Source organism: Erithacus rubecula (genome assembly GCF_903797595.1).
Source record: "Erithacus rubecula genome assembly, chromosome: 3".
Classification (NCBI taxonomy): domain Eukaryota; kingdom Metazoa; phylum Chordata; class Aves; order Passeriformes; family Muscicapidae; genus Erithacus; species Erithacus rubecula.
Window position 1 is genome coordinate 130,291,984 of NC_136689.1, and position 25,853 is coordinate 130,317,836.

The 25,853-nt window shown below is 35.0% G+C and overlaps 1 protein-coding gene and 1 long non-coding RNA gene across 20 annotated transcripts in view; one reads left to right on the forward strand and one right to left on the reverse strand.

The window, feature by feature from the left end:
• OXR1 (oxidation resistance 1) overlaps nt 1-25,853 on the forward strand; it is a 255,302-nt gene that overhangs the window by 209,643 nt on the left and 19,806 nt on the right. For 17 of the 19 annotated variants that reach the window (XM_079300938.1, XM_079300950.1, XM_079300954.1 and 14 more), the window contains 4 exons: nt 1,743-1,927; nt 4,980-5,770; nt 9,570-9,738; nt 12,823-12,985. In XM_079300938.1, coding sequence (XP_079157064.1) covers nt 1,743-1,927; nt 4,980-5,770; nt 9,570-9,738; nt 12,823-12,985 — 1,308 coding nt within the window. Of the gene's footprint in view, nt 1-1,742; nt 1,928-4,979; nt 5,771-9,569; nt 9,739-12,822; nt 12,986-21,175; nt 21,428-25,853 lie in introns of those variants that run through there. The other 2 variants (XM_079300948.1, XM_079300947.1) reach the window with 2 other exon arrangements.
• On the reverse strand, nt 9,238-12,900 carry LOC306799632. Its single transcript, XR_013773647.1, has 3 exons — nt 12,784-12,900; nt 10,406-10,542; nt 9,238-9,332 (listed from the first exon to the last, which is right to left on the reverse strand). It is a non-coding gene; the product is annotated as an uncharacterized lncRNA (long non-coding RNA).

A 25,853-nucleotide genomic window follows, 5' to 3' on the forward strand; every position in this document is an offset into this window, starting at 1 on the left:
ATATTTGGTTGGGAGGGATCTGCAATGATCATCTAATCCAACTGCTATCAAAACTATGACAATTTCTGGGTCAGATCTAGAGAGTATTAATAAAATTCCATTTTCATGACCATTAATGAAAGAGGTCAGATGTAGAAAAGATTTTGCTTTTTTGTTTAATTATGTACTGAATTTACAGAAGCTATATTTAAACAGAAGCAATCATTCTTCTAGTAGACTCATTGACTTCTGCAGTCATGTTAAATTTGTTTTCTAGACTATATAGATATAAAAAAAAATGTTGATTTCTCTTGACAGCTGTCTTCTTGGAAGACAGCCTTGAAAGTCCATTGCCTCAATACAGTGCTAGAAAAGAAATGCATAACATAAGTCTTGTTTCAGTACTTTAAACACCTTGGAATTAATTTAAATGTCTTCTGCTGACTTCAAAATCTTCAGCACGTGTTGCACTCTAAAAGATGTATGTAAAATCTGATTAAGCAGTGAACAACTAAGACTCAAATACAGATACTTGGGCTGCTTTTGAGACAAGTCTTCACTTTTCCATTCTAGAAATAGCATTGGTCATTATTGTAGACTTTAGTATTTTTGTTTTGGTTTGGATTTTTTTATAACTTGCACTTTTCTTTTTACTACTTGGGATCTTTGTTTTTCTGGTGTGAAGGTCGTCAGCCATCATGTGGGAACAAAATTTCTTGAGTTAGGAAGAACTGTATCTGTGTTTGTGCAAGTGCTAATGTCTTCTTGAAACAAAATTGAAAACAATCTTCTCCAATACACACTGTTTATAATAGTTGTGAATGTTTTATCAGTAAGATAAATATTTAATTCCTTCAACAGCACTTGAACTGTGTTCTTGCATGAAAGTTTGGCATATCCAGATTTGTAAAGTCTCTAGGAGTCAAGATCTGTAACTGAAGTATTCTTAGCTCAAACTCTACTGTTCTGACAGTTAAATGAATTTCTATACCAGGTGATTGCTGTTTGCATGTGTTTTTAACTTTTGTTCAAAAAAAGTTCAGCATATTATAAATGAACTTTGTTTTTATACTTGTGTTGTAAAACAATTCATAGTATGAATATCAACCTTAAAGTTTTTCATAGGTAAAGTTTAAATTCTACTTGCATTCATGTACTGCAGCAGTATCATTGTAATTAAAACCTTCCAAAATTTCATCTTTGATCATCTTGAGTATTTTTTATTCTTGTTTCATTCTTTAAATGTTTATCCAATCAGTCAATGTGTCCATTAAGTTGGAAGCACTGGTATCAGCCTCTGTTACTGTTGTGTAAAGCAAGTTAAGATAAATTACAGGGTTTGAAGGTCTCTCTAAAATACTAGACAGTGAGAGAAAAGAGTTAAGAGTCTAGTTTAGGCAAAAATTGCTTTCAAAACTACCAATTAAGCCCTGTGGTTATCTGGGAAGGATGTCTCCTTATCTCAGAGTATTCTTCAGTGTGTAAGGGTTTCTCTTTATTAATACCAGTTATTGATTAGTTGTGAGGAATAAAACTGTTTCTTATAGGAAAGCAGGTGGTATTAACTTGCTTCCCCAGAAAAAGTTACAGTTTCTTGGGTTTTAACAGTTACCTAGAAATATAGCAGGTTGCTTAAATATAAATTTAAAATGGCTTCATGAAAAAAAAAAAAAAAAAAAAAGCGCCTTTTTCCTACTGAAAAACGAAGAATAAGCTGGAACTTGAAGAAGAAAAATTACCACTTCTTTTCCCTCTCATTTTAGGGTACGGTCAATGGTGTGCTGCTAGTGACGCCAAATAATATAATGTTTGATCCTCATAAAATGGATCCTCTGGTCCAAGAGAATGGCTGTGAAGAATATGGCATCATGTGTCCAATGGAAGAAGTGATGTCAGCTGCTCTGTATAAGGAAATTGTGGACAGCAAAATTAAGGAGTCATTAAGCATGTAAGATAGAACAGTATTTATAAAGCTTTAAGTAAATCTGAATTATAGCCATGTTGTTGAGCATACAAAACTAGCAAGCCAGTATTTTCCTTCTTTTTCTTGTTAGGAAAGAATATCAAAGATTGGCTTGGAAGATCCTATAGAAAGTTTGCTTTACCTTCAGTTCTCAATCCTATATATGAGACAGGATAAAATTTCTCCTATGTACATGGATTCTAATTTCTTCCAATTGTTTCTTTTAAAGATCTGTGGTGCCACATCATTTCCTCTGCCCCTTTCCCACTGTGGAAACAGTAACAGGTGTTGTTTGGTTCTTCAGTAATTTACAAATTGTTGTTCACAATAATAAAGCTTTGACAATTTTAGGTATAAATTTTTATTGTTTAGCATTTTTCACTTGCTTTTCAAGTTGCTCTGACAAATGGCTTAAATTAAGATTTGTGTGTGTTATAATGGGCCTAGGGGTATATTTTTCTCCTTTTATAGCTAGGGGAGGGACTCCATACTCACTTTTAGGTGTAGTCTCTTTTTTGTTTGTTTTTGGAGTAAATGGTGAATTTGGATTGGTGAGCTCTAAGCTGGTATTTATTGCAGTGGGCATTTAAAATCAACTTTGAAAAGCATTATGAGAAATCTTTGTTCTGTTCTGTTTTTTGTACTAAGCTTTTATACTGTCATCAGAAAAAGATAAATTCTGTCTTGGAAACAAAAAAGTTTTTAAAAAATCATGCCACCTTTACCTATCATAGCCCATAAATCACAAGCATTTGGAGATTGCCTCAATTATCTGGCTGCAGGGAAGTGGGCGCTTCTTTAACCAAGGGAGTGTAAAGCTGTTTGCTTGATATGTAACACTATTCCCTATTTAAAATAGTTGCATTTTGTAAGATACTCAATAACTCTTAAAAATACTCTCATACAGTTTGTATAGGTGGTACCCTAAGATTATCTTTCTTGATAATCTTAACTGTATTGACACTCACAAGTAGTAACTTGCCTTGTACCATTTTTAAGCTCTGTTTTGGCATAAACCTGAGAGTGAGTTGTTGTCTTTGTTGCCTGATATCACATGTCTGTTAAAAGGGCAGCTGAAATACATATTGCTATGGTACTTTTGGGGCTTTTGATGTAGAATGATGATGCCTTCAGCATTATTTCTTTCTGGAAGTTTATTTTCCAGACTGAGTTTTTAAAAGTTGCTCACAGTTCCTATTTCAACTGATACACAGTGGAAAGAATTAGATTACTCTATGCTTGGATCATGATATTGCAGTTGCAAAGCAAGTATTTTTCTAAAATATTTAGGTTGTTAATGATTTAATAAAGCTGTTTTTTGTACTCTTGTAGCACATGCATTTTCTGTTTTGTTTATAATATGAATGCATATGGAATGAAAATGTCTGCTAATAAAAGGTCACACTCGGCATTCAGAGACCTGTATGTCCAGTTTGATTTCTCTTTCTTGTCAGATTTATAAACTAGTGGATGGAACACTAGCTGCTAGCGTTTTCTTCAGTCCCTGCACTTTTGTGCCTTAGCTAAGTATGAGGCATATTCGTAAATTTGGGGGGATACAAAAAATCAAATATTTTTAACAGCTTCCACTAGATCTGACAAGACCCAAGTGTCTTGTGGTATCTGATACTTAAATCGTGTTTTCTCACTGTTTGTGGGGCTTTTTCTACATATTTCACTGTTATAGTTAACCTTCTTCAAGTCTCCCAATTTTGCCAGCTGTCAAACCTGCTTAAACTTGGGAAAGCAATTTCATTTTCATTATTCAGACTGTTGATATGGAAAATTATCATAAGCCCAATGGATGCTTTGGTTCTTAAAACTGAAATTTTGTGCTTTATGATTTCTGTATATAAACCACAATCTATGCTGAAACAGGACAAAAGATAGTCTGATGGCATGGAGATGCTTTATGGATTTCATAAACCTTACATTGTGCTTGTATAAGAGCACCTATAGTGAGTGATTTTAAAATGTATAGTGATTTTAAAAAATGGCCTAGTCTAATAGTTAATGAATTCTAAAACTGAATCCACATGCTTTGTAAGCAAAATTACTGTCAGCTAAAGCTTATTACAAGTTTCATGTTCACTCTTAAATAAGAGGGTGCATATGCTTTACAAACACTTTGCTGAATTTTAGCAGCATGTCAGTAACATGATGCAACTGAACATAAAGTTTTATGAGACTGTGGAGTGAATTTATTCTCCTTCAAAACAGATTAATGTACAAGCTTCTTAAAAGCATTTAGTACTAGGTAATGGGAGAGTTGCTGTGCTTCTGATAGCAAAGAAGTTGACACTGAGACTCTAGTCAAGAGTGCATTTCAATGTGAGAATTTTTCGTGATGGCTGTGTACTGTCCAGGATTTTTTTGACAACAGAGAAAAACTTGAATTCTGTAGGTCTACATGAGCATATTCATAGTACCTTTCTAATCTTCCTCTTCTAAAAGTCATAGAAATTCTAGTTAATTTATTTTGAAAGGCAGGTTTAAGCAATATTATTTCCTCTGTATGAAGTAAATTGATGCTTCCTACTGTTCTGCATTTACTGGCCTTGATATCTGTGGTTAGACCAGATGATTTCTGCCATTCACTTTTTACCTGTGAGCTAGATGTCAGCTTCCTGTAAGGTGGGACATATCTGTACAGTTGTACTGACCTCTTGGGGAGACAAAACTTAAAAGACTGGATGATATTTACCTTTAGAAGTTATGGTTGTGTGTAGCTTTTTGTTGGTTTTACTTTGGTTTTTATTTTATTTTTACACTTTAAGTGCCCTTCCCAAGCTCATGACATGACTTCCACAAGAAACTCTCCTATGAAACTAACAAGATTGTGAAGTTGCAGCTATGTTCTGCTGGCAAAAGATCAGCCATGTTTGCCATTATGCTATCACATTTTATGCTTGTTATTACTGATTATTACTAATGCTCTTGATTAAGTTGGTTTTTAGAGTGCTTAAGAGCTTGAACAAAAAAGAGCTTGATACTTTAGAGGTACCTGTTATAACCACATTCTTATTTTGCTCAACAGAGATGTAGAACAACTGTCGGTAAGGGAACTTGGCCATTCCAAGAAGGCGGCAAAGAGCAATACAGATGACACGGATTCCAGGGTTCGGGACACGGGCAATGACAGTGCTAGTACTGCCCCAAGAAGCACAGAGGAGTCTCTGTCAGAAGATGTTTTCACAGAATCAGAACTCTCTCCAATACGTGAGGAACTTGTTTCCTCAGATGAGCTTCGACAAGATAAATCTTCTGGAGCATCATCAGAATCTGTCCAAACAATAAACCAGACTAGTGCTGAATGTTTAACAGTCATTTCAGACTCAAATGAAGCTGCCAGTGACTTAAAGCCCAGTGCTGAAGGGGTTGGAGATGTTAAACAGTTTGGTACCCACTTAAGTTCAGAACATGCTAAAAGGTCTATAAAGGAGGGACAAGAACCTGGTGAAAATACTGCAGATGTCCTCCAGCAGTCTTTACCAAGATCACAGGGTAGTGAGGAGCACAGCAAGGAGACAGCAGTGGGCAAGGACCAGGGTTCCTCAGTAGGAAAAAAAGCAGATAATGAGATGGAAGAGGAACGTCCGGGTTGTGACGATACCGCAGACTCTCAAAAGCAAGAGACACCTAGCAAAAGAAAAGTAGTGAGAGAGCAAAGTCAGGACTCAACTTCAGAGGCAGAGGTTGAAGAACTCCGCAAGCTCTGGAAGACTCACACTATGCAACAAACAAAACAGCAAAGAGAAAACATGCACCAGGATTCACAAAAGGAGATCAGTCAGAAAGCTGTGTCTGCAGGAGACGGGCGGTTAGAAGGTGAGTCAAGGGGCATTTATGGATACTGTGTTATCTTTCAGATTTCCAATGTATCACACTCCAGTTTAATGGAATTTTTTTTTGTTCTGTACAACATATCTCTTCATGTGCTGGTTATATTATCTTGATTTATAGTCTTCAATGAAGATAATATTAAATTATCTTTGTTGACTTGAAGATACTTCGAAGTTAAATTGTTTATAAACTATTGGAGAAAATTGCTTAGGAAACTGAGAACATAGATAACTTTGTAGTTCTTCCTAATTGAAGATTTTTTTGATATTTATGATCATATTAAATCACAGTATCTTTGTAGAAGATTTGCTGAAAGTCTTGTTAAGCAATCAGTTACCTGTTGCTTAAATTTTGATCCCAGTGTACATGTTTGTGAATGAATTTTAGGGAATTAATTTGATATTATTTGTAACATGTCTGCTTTGTGGTTCAGGTTTATGGTGTGATCAACAAACATTGGAGTCTTAACAGTCTTTGATACTTTCAGAGTGTACTTTCACTTGCGTCTAGTCGTACTTTGATGCTGACTAGAACAAGGTTAAGAATCAAAAAGCTCAGTTCAGAACAAATAAAGGCTAGATGCTAGGAAACTAGTGCTGTGGATACGGGGAAGAGCTAGTTTTTTTTTCTTGAGTATCTTGATTCTTCTGCAAAGATTAGAGCCTGCGATTATTAGTTGAAAGTTACACTTAAGGTCTGGTCAAGTTTTTATTGTATAGAAATATGCAGTGCCTTTAAATAACTTAAATATGCTTCTGGATGAATTTGATTTTGTTTTCTAAAAAATTTGCAAATTATTTTCTGATGTCTTCCCATCTTACTGGAGATAACTGAGAACTAATATGTTTTAATTGTGCAAAATTTGGGGGACTAGAAAATAATTTTTTAGTGTGTGTCAGGCATTAAAGATATGTGCATTTGAAGGTTAAATTCATTGTATTAATTATTAAGGTTGAAATTATATTGAAGTACATTCTTTGGTTAACAGAAATTTGTCTACACTTAAAAATCTTATATAATAGTTTTTGCATGTTGGATTTTTTAGGGGTTTTTTTTTGATTGGTTGTTTTAATTCTTCTTTTAATGAAATAGCTGAATTTTGAAATTTGAAGCAGATGACTACTTGCATCATTCTATGCTAAGTTTGACTTCTTTGTCCTAAATATTAGAAGTAGTTCTCTGACAATGTCAGCTAGCTGTAGTTGCTGGTTATGACTTTAAAAAAATTCAGGTACTCTGGCACAATTGCTGTTCTCCTTACAAATGAATATTTGTATTCAGTTGCATTAAATGTTTCAGTTTTGGTTTTCTGTAAGATTGTATCATTGAATGACTGCAGGTTATTCCGTGTGTTGTGATATGTGTATTTGCAGAGTAAATACATATATACATATATATATATATATATATATATATATATATATATTTATAACCAAAACAGTGTTTGCATACAATCCTACAGAAGGATGATGGCTGGAAACCTTATATGCACGTAGTGCGGCTGCTCACTTAAGGCTGATGGGGTAAAGTGCAAAGAAAAAAATGCAAGAAGCACAAGATCCTTTTTTGGAGATTGGTACCAATTCAGTCCAACTTCAGCAGGAGTTATTACATTTGTTGTTCTTGCACATTGTATTAGCAGAATGCAAATAAATGAGTAAACTATGAAATAATATTTCTGAACCTAGATACTACATGCTTCTACAGGCACAATTAAACAGAAAGAAGGTAAAAGATCTGTTGTATAACTCTTGAAAACCATCAGACTGAATATGACATCTATTAACAGTAGGTCACTAAAAACACCAGGTCATTTAAAATTTGAAATATACTAAACATTTTCAAGTAGCCTTTCTCAAAATAAAACTGAAGTAGTTATATGATGAGTTTTGGATCAATAACTTACCTAGACAGTCTTTTTGTCTCTTTTATATAGCAGGAACTTAGTTGAATTCTTTCTTTCTTGGGGCAGTTTTGAGAACTACTGTTTTTTGAACTTTGCAGAGGACAGATGTTTGAGTTTGGAGTTAATGATCTGAATGTTGAACAAGTGGTTCAATATAAGTAGATACTTATGAGTAGACTGGAGTAACTGAAAAGATCTTGCTTGTATCTATTTTTATTTTTTTATTGCCCAAGCTTCTGTTTTTATAGGCACTTTTTGTTAACCACTGGACTGAAATGAAGCTAGATGGGGTTGATACTTTGGAGAAATTCTAACAGTCTTTAATTTTGTGTGTGTATAAACAAGCTAAAATGTCATTAATGATAACTTGTCAAAATATTTGCTGTTTAGCTGAATATTGACAGATTGAAAGGAAAGGCAAGAAGCATGAGGCACTCATTAATTCTATATCAAATATACAAGAAGATATTTGAGAACTCACCAAAAAAAAAGGCATCTGAAATAATCTTTTTGAAACTTGGGGCAGGGCTGAATTGCTTTTTATCTTATCTGATAGCTGGAACCTTAATCCCACTTCTCTGAGCTCAGGGAAGTCCTAATCTGTTACCTCTGAAGGACCAAGATCACAAATAACAAATTTGAAGAGTATTTATCTAATACTACCACAGAGTTTGTGTGCCAGTTCTGTGAAACAGGAATTTTTGTTTCTTTTCAGTGGTTTTTTTTTTGTTTTGTTTTGTTTTTTGTTTTTTTTCAAACTGACAATTTGCCTTTGAGCTTACACATTAATAGAATACTTCCAATTAATGCATGTTGTATAATTCTAAAATGTTGACTGAAAACAGGACTGAAAATTAGGAGACAGACATTTAAGTAGTTATTAGAAAAAAAGACTTGTGGAGCAGTGCTGTTCTAAATTTCATGGTGAAAATCTCATTGAGAAAATACAGTTGCAATGTTTATAGAGCAAGAAGGTGATGTTTTCTGTGCTTAGTGGGTCAGGTCTCATAAACACTGAAGGAGAACTAAATCTGTGAAGAAAAGGTGTGTTCTGGGAAGCTGTAACTTATCTGTGTGTACATGTAATACCAGAACTAGGATAAACCCTTTGGTGTTATAACTGATCATAATAACTCTTAAATTTACATTTTTCTTTCTTGCTTTAAAAAAGTCTCTTGTGACTGGAGAATTGGGCAAATAATCTAGCAAAGAAACAATTTTAACAAACAATTTTTCCTTTACCTTGTGCTGACTTCACAATTCAGACCTTGAGGGTAATCATATAATTGTATTAGTTCAATTAAATATACTACCAGAGAGAAAAATCCTGTACTGCAACATTCAGTATATTTCATCCTGAGGTGCTGTTCATACCATGAGGTGTTTGATATAGCTAATAAATTAAAATTCATCTTAGTCCTGTATCCGTGGGGCCAAAATGTTTTCCCTTTTGAATGACAAGCAACTAACAAACAGGTCTGACACATGCAAATCCAAAATACATATTTAACACAGTATCTTTTTCATGTATGTGGGATATAATAGTGGGAGGGTGATGATTCAGTGTTGAGAGTATGCATCAAGAGTGCCTTCTGAATGCTTCTAAGCATGGATGAAATGCTGCAATAATGTGGTCTGTAGCTGGAAGCAGAAATGAATGTTAGAATTATTTAGTATGTTGTCCTCTGAAGTTAATTCTGCTGATGTGATTTTCATAACGAAAAGGGCAGGTTATTACTACTACTTACTTATCTTACCCCATCTCCCATTACTTATATAAAAATCCAATATCTTTCAATTGTCTAATATAAAATTAGGTAATGATTTTGTAAAGCTCTCTAGTACATTGTGGACAGCTTACTTTGTCTTTATTAATAGGTTCTTCTGTTATGAAAGAAAAAAGGCGGCATCGATCTCACAAGTTTCTGTGTCTCAGGGTTGGAAAACCCATGAGAAAAACATTTGTTTCTCAAGCAAGTGCAACAATGCAGCAGTATGCACAAAGGGACAAAAAGCATGAGTACTGGTTTGCTGTTCCACAAGAAAGGTAAGAAATAGATAATCTCTAAAAATCAGTGGTTGACAGCAGGTGCTTGAGCTTTTTATTTTTCCTGCACCATTCAAAATTTTGCAGTGACTGTATCTCTCTAAATAATCACAAAAAAGGATCAGTGTCTGAGAATGCTGATTGACTCATATTGTATTTGCCATTGGAGTTTCTCATTTCCTTGTTGGCATTTTACTGATATACTTGAGTTACTTGTAAGCTTGACAAGTATTTTCTCATATTATTTAGTCTTTTGTTTATAGAAAGTAAATAGTGAAAGATTCAAGTATTATCTGGTGGAATACGTAAGTTCTGCAGTAAAATTTTTGTTATCTGTGCTTCCCATTATTTGGAAACTTTCTAAAACTCCTCTCTGAGTTCAGAAGAACTAGCTGGGGTTCTTTTTTGTCTTATCTTTGTACATGGAACATAAAACGTTTCCATGAATCAACTTAAGCATGTCTACTGGAAAAACACCTAAATTTGTTGAACTCATTTGTGCTCACTCACTGGTACAGTCTTGTATGCTGAAATGATCTTTGCTGCTAGGAAACTCTGATTTCTTTTCAACCCAGAAGTGGTTTTCAGAGATGTTACATCCTTGTCAAAGAGTTGGGGGAAAAGAAACAAACAAAAAACTCAGTTATCATCTGGTATAAATACCTACCCACAATGCTCAAGTCACTTTTCCATCTTTTCTTTTGACCTGAATGACATAGAATGTCCACTTGGGGCACTGCAGTTGAGGACAGATATGGATCAATTGGAGAAAGTCCAGAGGAAAACAGCAAGACTATTTAATGCCTAGAAAGTGTAACATATAAAGAAAATTAGAAGTAAGTGGGGTTCTTTAATTCAAAGGAGAAAAGGTTGATCACAGACATAAAACTATTTTATACTAAGTTGGATGCAACAAGAAATGCAGTTGTTTGGGGGTTTTTTATGTCCACTGTGGATGGAATTGTGTGATGGACTGAAATTGCATCAAAGTATTACACTTATCCAACAGGTAGAATTGAGTCTATGGTAGTGCTTCACTAACCTGCTTTTAAACATCCCACCTGACACCTCTTAAGTGGTAGAGAGGATGCAAAGTTTGAGTCAAAGGTCTTTCCCACTAATTCTGCTGGTGTTAATGCTGTCTGGGCCAGGAGTTCTCTTGTGATTTCAGTCAACTCAAATCTGCTTGTTGTAGTACTATCATATCTAATTTGTGAACAGATAAATGCCTCGTATATGGCAATGATGTCTGGCTTAGTTGATTAAAATGATTACTGTCTCTTTGGTTCATTTTCTAATGTCGCAGGCACTTTGCTTCAGCAAAAAGCAGAATTGATCACCTATTTTGGTATAAATTATTCTTATTTTGCAACCTGTACTGATCTCCTTGGAAATTATTTCATCTGTGAAGGGTCTCTAACTGAATGGGGCAGTATACTGTCAGTATCAGTTCTTTATTCATTCAACATGTGTCTTATGTTTTTTGTAAAGAAAAAGCTATGTCCTCATAGTGGGGTGTTTCTTTCCTTATTTTGGTGTTAGCCTTGCTGAGTGCTCTTCTGCATAGGTGAAAATACTTAGTGCCAGTGTCCAGCAAGCTTTGTCACTGAGTAGTAGGAGAGAAAAGTAGGTATCTGACAAACCAGCTTTATTTCAGTGTTCTTGGTCTCAAAGGAGCCAGTCTGGGAAGGAGTATCTTAGAGTTCCTTAAGCATCAAGTTTCATGTACTTTTTTTTAACTGCTATAATTATACATAACTCCAAGTTCTTGAAAAGTTAAAATCGGGACTTAAACTTTCATACTTGTGTGACAACTTAAAATTGATGCCTTGTTCAGGGCATGAAGAGTCTGCAGCTTATTGTTTGGACTTCTGTTGTCGAATTTATCTAACCTTATGCATCCAGAATGTTTTATTCTTCCCTACTGCCAGAGAAAGATTTACACCCCCGCCCACCTGTTTTTTTTTTTTCCCTTTTAACATTGTTATTCACATATGTCAGTCTTAACAAGGGTGACTTTAGATAACTGATCCTGTTCAGAGACTGTTACTATGGACCTGTGTGCAGCATTCTTTTAGGTGGAGGCACATGAAAAATACAGCTACACTTTGAGAAACTTTGCAGTTCTGCATCTCTTGCTGTTCTTCAAGTGTTCAATTTTTCAAGGATTATTAAGGAAGAGAGAAAAAAGGCTCTAATATTATTCTTCATGCTTATACAGTACACAGATATAGCAGATATCTCTGAAGTAAGACACAAGACACATGCAGACTCTTATAACCAGAGCCATGAAGCTCTAGCTCTGAATCTCTTTTCCATGATCAAGAGATACTACTGGGTGCATTGCAAGTCCTTTTCCTGAATGCTCTGTGTACCTGCAGCAAATAGAGGATAGGCTGACATCTGTTAGGAATTCAAATAACTTCCTCCGGTTAATTTGGGTGATTTTGCTCTTCTAAACTGGAGAACAGTGCCATTTGTGGCACATAACTTAAAAGGAGGTAACGTTTGATATTGACACTTGCTATAGCTAGAATAGTCTGTAGTTTATGGTTTTATTATTTATATATGTGCATGCTTTCTACCATATTTCCCTACATCTGTAGTACTTCCCATAATTTGTATAATTCTGATTATCTCTTGGAGGTGCTCAGCTCTTCTTCAAGAGTGGGGAAAACAGACATGCAGACATTATTTAAATTCTAATTTTGTTTGGTTTTATATAACTCTTTCTAAATAAGATAGTGTTTTATTTTGAGTGTTACTTCAGTTTTAAGCAGAGGTATCCAATGGGTCAGAAGTGGTTGAAAGACCATACTTGTATATGAAATCACAGCTAATCCACTGCCAACTTGTTTCCTGTTTTTTTTTCTCCAGAGTCAGCTTCATAAATTTACAAATTAAGAAAAACCATACAAAAAAAGAACCTAGCTAGTTTCTTTTCCAAATGTGTCTCTAATATCTAGTAAAATATGAAATAGGATTTTTATTTTAACCTTAAATACTTAATATTATAAAACATGACTGTAAGGATCACAAACTTACCTTATTTTTCTCTTCTTTGTCATAACTTGACTTTTCTAGGACAGATCACTTGTATGTCTTCTTTATCCAGTGGAGTCCAGAAATATATGCAGAAGATACTGGGGAGTCTCTTCGGGAACCTGGATTTATTGTGGTAAAAAAGAAGGAAGAGCCTGAAACTAGTGAAGAGTCAAGTACTGAAGATGCTGCTAAAGAATGGGAGGTAAGGAAGAACAGTATCATACTTTTTTTTTTTTAAACGTTCATAAGAATATATTAAAATATTATTAAATATTTTCCAAGAGAAAAAACTAAACACTTTATTAGTCTGATTATCATGATCATGGCTGTTCAATTTATGCCATCCTAATGCTTTGCTCTAACATAAGATCAGGGCAACATTTCACAATTCCAAATCATTTTTATGTGGAGCAAATTGTAACTTAAAACTCTTAGGGAAAGAAATATGAGTACAGCAACAAAGTTGGAATTTTGGTATAGAAGACTTAATTTTAAGTCTCATAAACTGACAGTTTTCTGATATTTATCATTCCTGTATCTAGAGTGTTCACTGTTTATTGGTAAGACTCTAAAAAAGGGATGTGACAACAAATGCAGAAAAGAACAGCTATTAATGACATGTCTTTTTCAATAATTTAGTAATTAATTTTTCAGTTGTAACTTATGCATTAAAATGCTGTTGAGTGTATTTTAGATATATATTGTAACTGGAACTATTTCTTTTTTTTTTAAATAATAAGTGCATTTCTCTCATGTGAATCTGTGTCCACTGTGTTTCTATGGACACATCTTTACACGTCTACGTGGTTTTGTTTTGTAGTCTACATGCACTTAAAGCACTTCTAGTCTTGTACATTCAAGTGTTGGTCAAAAGTTTGATGATTCTTGTTGTATATATACTGTAGAAGTTTCCCATCAGCACTGTTTAATTTGAGTCTTGGGACATCAATTGCAATCTCTGACTGTAAGATTTCTTTCATTTTTCTTCCCCCTGCAATAGAACATGTTGAAATTAAGGAAGTCGACACTGTTTTATGTACTGTGTAAAATAAATTTTAAAGAACTGCAATAGTCAAGCTACAGGTAGTAATTTTCTGCTTAGCTCCAAAACTTAGAACCATAGAACTCTGAATTCAGAGTTGGAATGCAGCTAGTTGAAGTGTTAGGCTGTGGTTGCAAAACATTCCCTGCAACTGATATTGCATGAAGCATTTTTGCTTTGTGACATTGAAATTAGCATCATAAACACATCTCTAACTTTTGTATTTTCAGCACGTGTATTGCTTGAGTTTTTACCAGCAGTGTATTTTGGTGTTAACTCTTATAAAGGCTTTGAGCAAGTATTTGGAGTTTTAAAATTTGGCCTTCTGTAGCATGGGGATCAGTGGATAGTGATATATATTATGGTTTAAAGCACCATATAGCTCTCTTTTAATGAGCTCTTCTGTAATTTAGTATCTTAATATAACTATGGAATAATTTCCACACAGTATAATTAAAATGTTGGGTTTTTTTCATGGTGGAATGTGGTTGATTTTAGAAGTTGTTTCTGAAAGTAGTTGAGGCAGTATATTTTTTTGCAAGTATTAAAATCTGTAAGTTATTTACCACAGAATCTGATCATGCCTTAAGCCTGTGTTTAGGTCTTTTCTGGAAACAGTTATAGGAAACATTTTGAAAATACTATTTCTGTGTGTTATGTGAAACTATCAAACTTGGTTCTCTTAATATTATCAAATAATACTTTTCTGGATTTACACGTTAATGTGATTAGTGAGATGGATAAGGTTATTAACAAGTTATGCAAGTACAACAAATACTTAATATGGTCTTTTTGACAGTACTGGATGGCTTGAGCTGTCATTACATAAAACTGTATTTTAGTAACTTTTAACATGTATGCTAGAAAATGAGTAAATGCAGGCAATTGTAGCCCTTGTTACGGCTGTCGTGCTCATTATTTCCACTGAATTTCAGTCATTATTTTCAATCAATATACTTCCTTCAATGCAGGAAGCTTTTCTTCTGTCAGTTTTTGCTCCAGGTGCAATATAAAATAGCAGGTGAACAGTGGAATTGAAGCCTTTTCCTGGGTATTTGGCTGAAAAACAGGCTGCCTTTTTCAGATCACAAAGATGGGAGAACTCTGGGTGGAAGGGAAGTGGAAATGCATGGCAAAGTACTGTTGATCTACCAAAGGATGTTTCTTTTCCAAAACATGTTCTTCCTGCTGTCATTGTACACTATTTTAAACCCAGAAGAACAGGGAAGAGGATTAATGGCTAACCCAGGTGTGGTGCTCTGAAACAGCTTTTGTTCCTTTGCCAGTTCTGTTAATACATTCATGTGCAGCTTTTTATCAATAGACTTTGAGCAACTGTTTATTGGAAAAGAAATTATGGGAATAAGTGATATGCAAAGGCAAAGATCAGTAACATGAAACAAATAGTAGGTATTGGTTTATAAGTTTGAGTGAATGACCAAACTCTTACTCAAACTTCAGTTTTTGTCTGTTTGTTTCTGCCTTCATCAAATACTGTATTGTACATAGTGTCAGAAAAAAGTCCAGCGGCTCCTTTAGCTTTCTCTTTTTATGTGTTGAACCTTTGATAGAAAACTGACTTAGTGGAAATAACTGTGAATCTACTGCTAACCATACTGTCAGTAGAGGTGAATAATTCACAGTTAAAAGTTTGAAACAACCTATCTGCAGCACCTTGAAGCTGCTGTTGCTGATGCTGTTGCTTTGTGTCAGTCTTCCAGAGAGGCCCCTGCCTGTGTCAATTGCAAAGCTTTATAAAAAGGATACTCTTTCACTTAAGATCATCCCATGCTAAAGACTTGTCTCTGGTATCCACTAGAAATGAATAGGCAATAACTTTATTTAATATGCTATCTAAGGAATGAAACTGTGATGCTAAATTCTCAGTTGTGTTATCTCCACCCATTTTTCTCAAGTATCTCTTATCTTGTACTTTAGTACTTGTACTTCACTTGTACTTTAGTGAATTCTTTAGCTTACACCAAGGAAGAAAGGGTGTTTTGATTTGTGTGGGATTGTTGGGGGTTTGTTTTTATTTTTGTTGTTGTTGTTTTGGCTGTGTTTTGGGGTTGTTTTAGTGCTGGCTTTTTTTACCATCTGCACTGAGCTATAAGGTATATTTATCATGGGGTTTTTTTACTTGATATGTCTAAGTTCAAGTGCTAATGGCTTTCTGTATCTGTTAGCACAAATGATGAATACTGTTGTGTTAATAAACAAACTTGTTCTCCTAAGCATATTCTATACTTGCATCTAAACATGGCAAGATTTGACAAGCTGATGCCTTCTGTTGTGCAATGTCTCGGAAGCAATTTCCATTGGTATTTATGGTCTAATCTTGTTTCCTTTTTGAGTTCAAGTTATGTGTATAGTAGGGTTCCTATTTAAACCTGAAATCTGTTAAGGAAACACTTGAATTGCTCAGCATTAAAATAATTCTTATTTAAAGCATTGATTCTTGCTTTCCCTTCCCTGTCATTTGATCTCATTGCCATTATTCAAGATTGAGTCATAGTTAATGTCCATATAAGTCTAAATACTCATTCACAAGGTATTTGAAAACAGGAAATTTCATGTCTTAAGACTCACAAACTGATCTTAAAGTAGTTAGAAGCTTATCAGTTTCATTTTATTCATTAACTTGTTCATTGTGGATGAAATACCAAAAATTAGTTTTATTTAAAACTGCCTAGAAGTTAATTTCCAAAATGAAGCTTGTGTTGATAGATAATTGCAAACATTTTTTCCTAGACATGGTAGGTCATGTTCTGGACTTGCATTTCATAGTAATACCTTTGGTTTGGCCTGTTGAATGTCTGTAGAAAACCTAGATACAGTGCTCCTGGAAAGCTGTAACTCTTTTGTCCAACTGAATTTCAGAACTTGAGATGTGGTTTGAAAATGCCTACTAGATAAAACAATTAATTGCAATTGAAGTTCTGTCTTCTTGAAATGTTATTTGTCTTGGACACTCAGCAATCTAACATTTTCCAGAATCTGTAACTTCTGGTGTGTCTCAAAATTCTATTTCTGTGTATTTATGGAAATGTGAAAGTCACAAACAGTGATCGTATCCTGGTTAGATAAGCACCTATGACAAATATTCCAATCTTGAAACCTTTTTCAGATGTTAAGTTCTTTATTGGATCTGGACTGGAACCTACATTTCTATATTAAAATGAATATTGCAGTTTTAGAATGTACTGCTGTCTTAAGCTTTTGTATTCTTAATCATATTCTTTCTATAAATTTGCTTTCATTCTCTGTGTATTTCAGTGCTTGGATGCTGGCACAACACCTGCTTGTTGTGTCTTACATTTTAGAATGTGATATGAACATAATGCAGTATGACTAGTTGGATAATACTGGATCAGCAAAGAGAAGAGGAAGCCTTAAATTTGTAGACTTCTTGAATGAAACATTGCATAGGATGTGTAAAGATGTACCATGCTAACAGTATTCAGAATAAGAATATTTTTTTCCAATATAATTCTGGAAAGGCTGTCTCTATTATAATGAATTGGATATACAAGCTAAATGGTTATTTGGTTTTCACATCATGTATTATCAGTTAAGAGATTGGATGTGTCACTGTGCATGTGTTGCTGTGCATTGCCACAGGATGTTTAATAGGCTTTGCTCTTGTACTGGAGGATGAGTCTCTTCAATTCTAGCTGTCATTTGCTATAGTAGAAATGTTTCTGTTAATTTGTTGTGGTTGGAGAAAAGGACTTTGTCCATTTATATAAGCCTATGTTCTTTGCAGAGATTGGTAGCTTTCATCTAGCTTTTGCAATTAACTTGAGGGATATTGTACTGTCTCTCAACCTCATGCATTAGGGTGTTTCTTGTTTTGCTGTACTACTTAATCTATTTTGAATCTATTGTCACTACTTAATCTATTTCAAATATATTTATAACCTGTATTTATAACTTGTAAGTGGAAATTCGGAAGTTTTGATGTCTTGGAGCTGTCCTGTAGTTGGAATTATGAATGTACAATTGTAATTGTTGGGTATTACATGATGTAATAGAGGGATCTGGGATGGTCCCTCTGCTAAGAGTTAAAGCAGAGCCTTTCAGCTAAAAGGCTTGTGCTTTTGAGATTCTTAATGGCTTTCAGCATACCTTTGAAACTTCTCAGGAAAACTTTGTGATGGAAAAATACTTGCTTTTTCCCCCTCCCTTTCCCTAAGTTGTTGACAGGAAACAAAGGATGACTTCTCAAATTAGATTTCCTTTCTTATGGGAACTTTCTCAGCCAGCTGGGAAGTTGTGCCAATCCATGTTGTATTGTCACTACAGGAGATAGTTTTTTGTAATGTTTTAGTGTTTCTTCTATCTGTAAAGGGAAAAGGGGTCAAACCTTACTTAGCTGTAATCCTGTTAGCTTTACCTGAAACAATTTTTACTAAGACCCACTTGTTCTAGAAGACAGTAGTAATTTTGTTGAGAAGCTCATACCTGATTTTTTTATTGTAACTTCATTCTAACTTTGTTACTCCTGAGCTTGGCACTTATTCATGTGGAATCAATAGCAAGTTATAAATAAACTGAATAGTTATGCCCCCTGCCTGTCCTGTTATCCCTCTAGGCTCATGTCCCTTATGAGGGATGGAGCACAGGAAATATGTTGTCTGCTAATGTAACCTCAGTCAAAAAGCATGAATATTAAACGTAGGGATTGTAGAATTCAGTGTCACGACTCTTCTGCTGCTGTGGTTGGTATCAGGACATTGTTAGTGACTATGTGAAATGAAATAGTTCCATATTACCTTTTCCCTGGTGTCCAGTCTTCCTACTGAAGTAGAGGGTTGCTGTGTTTGCTGCTCTGTTTCGGTGTTATGTAATCTTGTCATGTGATACTGTGAAATCTGGTATGGCAGAAAGTCTAAACCAGGTAATTGATTTGAAGTGGAAATAAGACATTCTGTAAGTTGTACCTTTTTTTTTTTGCTGTCACTCTTTTTTCTCTGCTGCTACTTAAATATTTTTTGAGACAGGTTAATTTATTAGAAGAAATGACATTGTGAGGTAAAATTACAGAAGGGATTATGCATGTTGATTGTGTAGAGATCTTTATCTTGGTTTTAAATTGACAATGATAATAACAATATTCAGTAATTAGATATATTTTCTGTTGCTCCATTGTGTATGTAAGAAATAGGTGGATGCTCTTAAGAGTTTGCTGCTGTTCTGCACAGATGTGTGAGCTGGTGCTCCTCATTAGAATTTTTTATTAATAACACTGATTGCAAGGCCTACATTAATTGCCACAAGATATGAGATTCTAATTCCAGTTAACAGATCAATACTGTAATCCCCAAATGTATAAAAAAATAAAAGGGCAATTTATTAATCTCTAACTAGGTGTTGCTGCTGGGGTCACATTTCCCGTGTGGGTTTCTTTCTGTGGCTGGGGTGGAGATCTGTCACGAGTGACAAGTTTTGCAACTTTCCTGAGTGTGCTGTGTCTTAGTGCTGCTCAGGTTTTCCTGTCCTCCCTGTGCAGTAGATGCTCCCAGCTGAGGGCAGCTGCTGCTGCAGGACTGAGCAGCAAAACACTGTCAGGGTGTCTCTCAGCATTACTTGTGCATTCATTCCCATTAAACTTTGCAGCTGTAATTAAGTGGAAAAAGTGAGTTGTCAGATTGAACAGAATTTTATTGCTCTCTTCTTTTGAGCAAGTTTTCAAAATCCTTTTGAGAAGCTCTGGGAAGTCATTTTTATTCAGAGAGAAGCTTGAAACTTCTAAGCAAATTATTAGAATTGTTTAAGATGAAAAAAGGATTCAATTAATCAGATTCTTTTCTTCCTTCCCAGCTTTGGAGAAACATGTTGGCTCTTGTTAGGGAGGAATTTCTCTTTTTTTCCTCCTGAAGGGCAGGGAAAAGATGACTGATAAAGTAGGCTGTGGAAGAGTTAGTTGTATCACTAGCTTTTGTTTTCTGCCCTAAAGGTTTTGTTTCCAGAAAAAAATTGAAATACTTTTGTTGCATATTCTCCATTCCTTTAAGATTCCCCAGACTTGGCAGAGAAGGGGGTGATGTCTGTAGCTTGTGTTACATTTTTATATTGATGGTAATTCTCATTTGAAACAGTTTTAAGGATGTCTGGTTTTAGTTCTTGTTTTAACCCTCAGTATTAGTTAACTTATTTGAAAATCAAACAAAAACACTCAAACACATAAATAGGCATATGGTTTATTATTGTAATCATACACCATATGAGTATATATTTAGTCAAATTACATGTTTGTTGCATATTTGTTACATATTTGAATTTCTTAAATCCCAGCTTCAATATTCCAATGATAAAAATGTTTTTGACACCTTAATAGTTCTGGTAAGTTAGAAGATTTTTACTTTTAGAGATGCCAGCTCCCAAAAACGGTTTTATTAAAAAGAAAAACGTTTTATCTATCAGAATGTTAGACACAAGTGCAAGGTGAGGTGTTCCAATACATAGTTTGCAGTAAATACAAGTTTTGATCCTGTTTTTTTCTGCTTGGTTGTCTTGGCTTTTAGATCACAGTGCAAGAGCCTGAGTGGACAATGATTTAATGTTGTCTTGCTGCCTGTCACATTTTCATTAAACCGTGTGAAAGTTTCATACTTTCACACAGAACTTGGGGCATGAGTGATGTGGAGTTTTTTTGGTGGTTGGTTGTTTTAGTGGATGTTGCAGGGGAAGGGAGGTTGTTTCATTTTGACTATGGGTTAGAAAGAGTGCAAGTGCTACTACAGGGAGATTCTTAGAGGGTTGTCATGCTTTTTACTATTGCACATGCCTGTTTAAATAAACATCCTTAAAGGAAAAAATTTATCGTGATTCCAAAAATACTTTCTTACTGAGACTAGCATTTAACCCATACAGCAAATTTAGGTTATAGACAAAAGGATTCATTTTCTTCTTGTAGCTTACAAACTGAAAAGGCTGCAATGCAAATGCTTTAAACCACAACCACCACCCCCACCACTTTTTTTTTTTTTTTCTTAAGTAGTGTTTTAAATCTTCACTGACCACTCTTCTGTTTCTGGACTATAAGAAATGACTGACAGGGTTTATGTAAGGTTGTCAGCATAAGGGAAGCAAACTATTAGTTTAATACTGAGTGCAAACATTTTACCATTAGAAATCGTTTCTGAACAATTACCTTGTAACAGAATACTGCAAGCAATTCTCGGGGATTATTTTTGTGCTCTTCAACATTGTGTATGAACAATTAAGTTCTGTATCTTTAAATATTTTCGCCTTTTAACAAACTAGTGCTGTGCAGCCGCCCTTGAGCACAGGAAGCCTTCCTCCTTGTGTATCGTCATCATTTGCGATACATCCCCCTGCTGAACACTCGCTCATTTGCTCCCTGCCTTGTCAGTCAAGTGTGAGCGTCCAGCAAACTATCCTGTCACGGCATTGTGGGGCTCTGCCTGTGCCTGGAGCTGACAGCAGGTACAGAGAATGCTTTCAAACAGCCTTCAACCGTGTTTTTTGTTGCATTTCTTTTTTTAGTCTCGTTTTATTTTTAGAAGGGAAATGTCTCGTCTCTGGTATGGGAAGAAGGGAAGAAAGCACCAGCCAGTTAATCGTAAATGCACTCTGGTAATTTTCAGTGTAGTATGTTCATGTCTGTTATTGCGGTCTTTAAATGTTGTGGTGCAGAGACAGTTTCTGCAAGTTTAAATTTTGAAGGTGTAAACAGAATGCTAAGTCACAAATTTTTATTGTCTTTGGAACATAACCTAATTACTGATATTCCATTTGCATTAAATAAGAGAAACTACTTTGAGCATTAAGGGGTTCATCTCTTTTAAGGTGGGTTTTTCCCCTTTCTTTTCATTTGGAGTAGTGTATTTTTTAACAAAAAAATGCGCTTTATAGCGAAGTACCAAGAATGAGAGTTTGCATGGGCATACAATTAGGGAAGTGTAAATTTCCTGACTTACCATTACCTTCTCAGAGGTCAGTCAACCATATAAAGGTTGATAATACTTCTCAATTTGTAGACATCAGTGTACTGTATTCCCATTCTCATGTTTATAGTGGAGAAGTGGAGAAAGCAATAACACTAACTTTGCAGTTTATTAGATTTATGAAAGGAACTGGGTTTTATTACAGTTGTTCTCCCCAAGAAGACTTTTTGTAGTACTGTTTAATATGTAGTAATATCTAAAGGAAAAGGTTTTCAGTGAGACTTGCAAAACATCTTGGGGATAGGGAAGACGTGATTGTGACAATATACTGTTCTTTTACCCACTGGTGAATTTGGAAGATAGTTTTCTTTGTGATAGGAAAGTAATTCTTAAGCATTATGTCTTACCGGGTTTTCAAACATACTTTTTTCAAAATTCTGTTGATTGTTTGAGTTTTTTGGTTTTTTGTTTTTGGGTTTTTTTTTTAATTTATTAACAGGTTTTTATTATTTATCTTTTATGTTGGTTTTATTTTTTTTTCATTTTTGCCAGGATACTTGCAAAATGTGAAATTGACTTGTCACAAATCATTAAATAATCATGTATCATGTTCTATAAAATGTGTGATTCTAAATAACAGCACATTTTTGAAGTAATAGGCTCTTAACTTTCCTCTGTGGTAGGGGAGTAGAATGGAGATACAGTACCTAAATGAACTGATATGTTATTCTACCATGCTTTGCAACAGTGTAAAAACTATCTGAAGTTCTGTTTACAAAGAATGGTGTATCTAGATACATCCATAAATGCACAGGTATTTTAAAAAGTAGTAGTATTCCTCATTATAATAGTTTCCCTTAGGACCAATACTGAACTTCAATGAGAGTCTAACTATGTTAGAAAAACAATACTTATCAGCTTTTAAGGACAGTTTGAACTAAAGAAAACTGAGAATAAGGATCAACTTTGTTGTGAGAGGCAGAGAACAGATTTTTTAAACATGTATAAAGTCAAATTGGAAAAAAGTATGGAAGTATTTATGGATAGGGATATTTTAAAAATGTTGCTGTGTTGATAAGACAAGCTCTCTTCTTTAAGTTGTATATTTTTTTTATGAGTGTTTATAAAACTAATGTGCAAGTGTAATCTTTCTACAGAAGGGAAGGAGTATTGGTATAATTATTTTTGTTATGCAAGACCAGTGGAAAGAATATTAAGGAGACTGGCAGCATATAAAATGTACAGGTTTCTGACTGAATCTCATTAATGTTTGTTCTGAATTTGAAGGAAGGGTCATGTGAATGAAATAACAGTTGCTGGGCTGAATTAAGTGATACAATAAAACAAAAATGTTAGATTGAAGCAACTGAGTTGCCCTAGATTATTTACATGAAAGGCTTTTGTTACTTTCCTGATGATACTGTTAAATTGAGCTCAACCTTGAAAGGGTTTGGTACTTTCCCAGAGTAAGAAATCAAAATTTTGGTGACTAATTGGTGTATTATGCTCCCCCTTTAAAAAGCCAGTAATGTCAGCCTCCCACGGTTTAGTAAATGTTTGGTATTTACTGCCTCTCTTTGTTTTATGGCAATATAAGAGATGCCAGTAAGTTTCTAGAATGTCAAAAATGCAAGCAATGGTTCTTCCTATTGAAGTATTTCAGACAAAAGACATCAGACAATGCAAGGGAACAAAAGGTGGATTGCCATCTTTGGGAATGCTTATCTGTGCTTTGCACAGCTTGGATAGGCAGCATAGCCAAAGGGGACAAACCCAATGAAAACTGATCTTGGCTTTTATCTTCAAGTTGTTAGCATACAAAGATAATTAAAATGTTGGTTTTAATAGCTTGAATTGTTTGAGTCTTGCACAGCTTCTGATGTTTTGAGTTACTGGTTAACTTCATTTGGAAAGCTAATGCCTGTATTTCTTTGGCAATTATGAAGGTGTAATAGTAGGGGCTTACTTGTGAAAGATGAGAATTTAGTATTTCTCTGTGGATGTCAGAATTGCACAGTTGCATCAATTCAGTAATACTACTGAAATATTTTTAAATCAGTTTTGCATATTAAGTTTTTAGAGTAATAGGTGAACTAAAGGTATAACTTCAGTAATAAAAAAGAAGAATGAAATCCAGGACTTTCTTATACAAATGACTTAGCTTAGAACCTTTCCTTGATGACAGATACCAGTTGTCCCAGGTAATTTGAGGGTTTATGCATCATGTTTGTGCTTTTGCCATGACTGAACAAGTCTGGAGGAGGGCCAGTAAATTGATCCAAGGGCTGTGTTTTGATATCATCTGGATACCTCTGCCATGAAGAGACAGGCTGAGAGAATTGGGACTGTTCAGCCTGGAGGAGAGAAGACTCTGGGGAGATCTTATTGTGGCACCTTGTGGAGCCTACAGGGGCTCAGCTCTCAGAGCCTACAGTTCTCTTGTAAGAAAATTGGAGGGGCACTTTCACAAGGGTGTGTTGTGATAGGACAAAGAGGAATGGCCTTAATCTGTAGGAGGAAAGGTCTAGATTAGATACTATGAAAAAATTCTTAACTATGAGGGTGGTGAGGCACTGGAGTAGAGTTCTCAGAGAATTTGTGGAATTCCTATTCCACAAATAGGAAGTGTTTCAAGGCTGGATGGGGCTTTGAGTAACCTGGGATGCTGGAAGGTTCCTTCCCATGATGGGTGGGGAGGGGTTGGAGCTGTATGATCTGTAAGGTCTGTTCCAACCTGAAATATTCAATGATTATAGTTCTTCCGTTGAATTATTGGGTATTATATTATTTGCACTTTTAATAAGCAGGAAATGTTAATCTACTTAGACAAATAGTAGTGGAGGAATTTTTGAGAAGGTTGATTATAAGTTAAAAAAAATTAAATGAATAGTAAAAGCTTACATTTTTTCTGCGTGTTTTTAATGATCTGTGGAATCTGAATTTGATCCTTGATTGACTTTTTTTCTGCTGAAAGCAAGAGACAAACATTTTCATACTGGGCTGTTATTACTTCTAAGCCTGTTTAGTGGGTTTTTTTTGTCATACCTGAGAGGATCTTTGCAGGGCAGTATCAGAACTGAGATGTAGCCTTGCTCAGTCTGCCTTGTCCTGTAATGGTAGCTTGAGCTCAAGCACCAGGTGCTGTGGTTTCAGCAGCTGAACCTCTCTCTGGTTTCTCTGCATGCAAGTGCTGAAACTTCCTTAAATAATTTTGCAAGGGAGCTGGGTTTTATTGGTCATGTTGCTTCAGATATTTTTTTTTATTTGGACAAAATGAGTAAAGTTGTCTGGTCTGCCTCTTTAGGAAAATTACCTTCTTAAATCTAATTCTTAGTTCTTTGCACAAATATCCTAACCTGTTTAATGTTTTACATGTTAAATTTAGTTATCTTGCTGGCATTATCATATCTCTCGTGTGAGTATTTTCTCATGTATTGAAAAAAACACAGCTTGTTATTAAGGTCTACAGACTTGATATAACACTTTGTGCACTTCAAGCTTTGATTGCATTCTTTACAAGTTCATTTTTTCTGATTATTGTAGATTCTTCAGTTTGTGTTCAGTAAATGTGAATTACAGCTTGGTACAGTTGCTATGGGCTTAGAGCACTTTGACAGCTCATTCTGCAAAGCTGTAGGGACAATATTGGTCACAGGGAGAATGCTGCTGTCATGTGAGCTGCTCAGCATTTCTGTCCCTGCTCTGGAAAATACCCTGGTGTGCACAACAGTTTGGAGAAGGACAGCTTTAAAAATACTGAGAAAGAGCCATGGTGACAGTGAAACCAGGGAACTGCTGTCACTGTATGGTCCTTCTCTGCATAAAATGGCCAGCTGTCATCCCTACCCATCCTTGTCACCAGTAGAGTAACAGGGAGCAGAATTGACTGAAAACCACACAGAACAGAAAATTAATAGCTTTGCAGCCACATGCTTTAAAAATGAATCAAATTAGATTAGTCTTAAGGTTTGAGGTTTTTTCAAATGATACTTCACAAGAGTTTATCTGGTGTGGTAAACCCCATGAATTAATGCATTTTTGTGATTTAATCAATATGTCCCAAATAATCATATTTGATGTGATGGAGCAGACTGCTCCATCTCATCCTCTCTGCA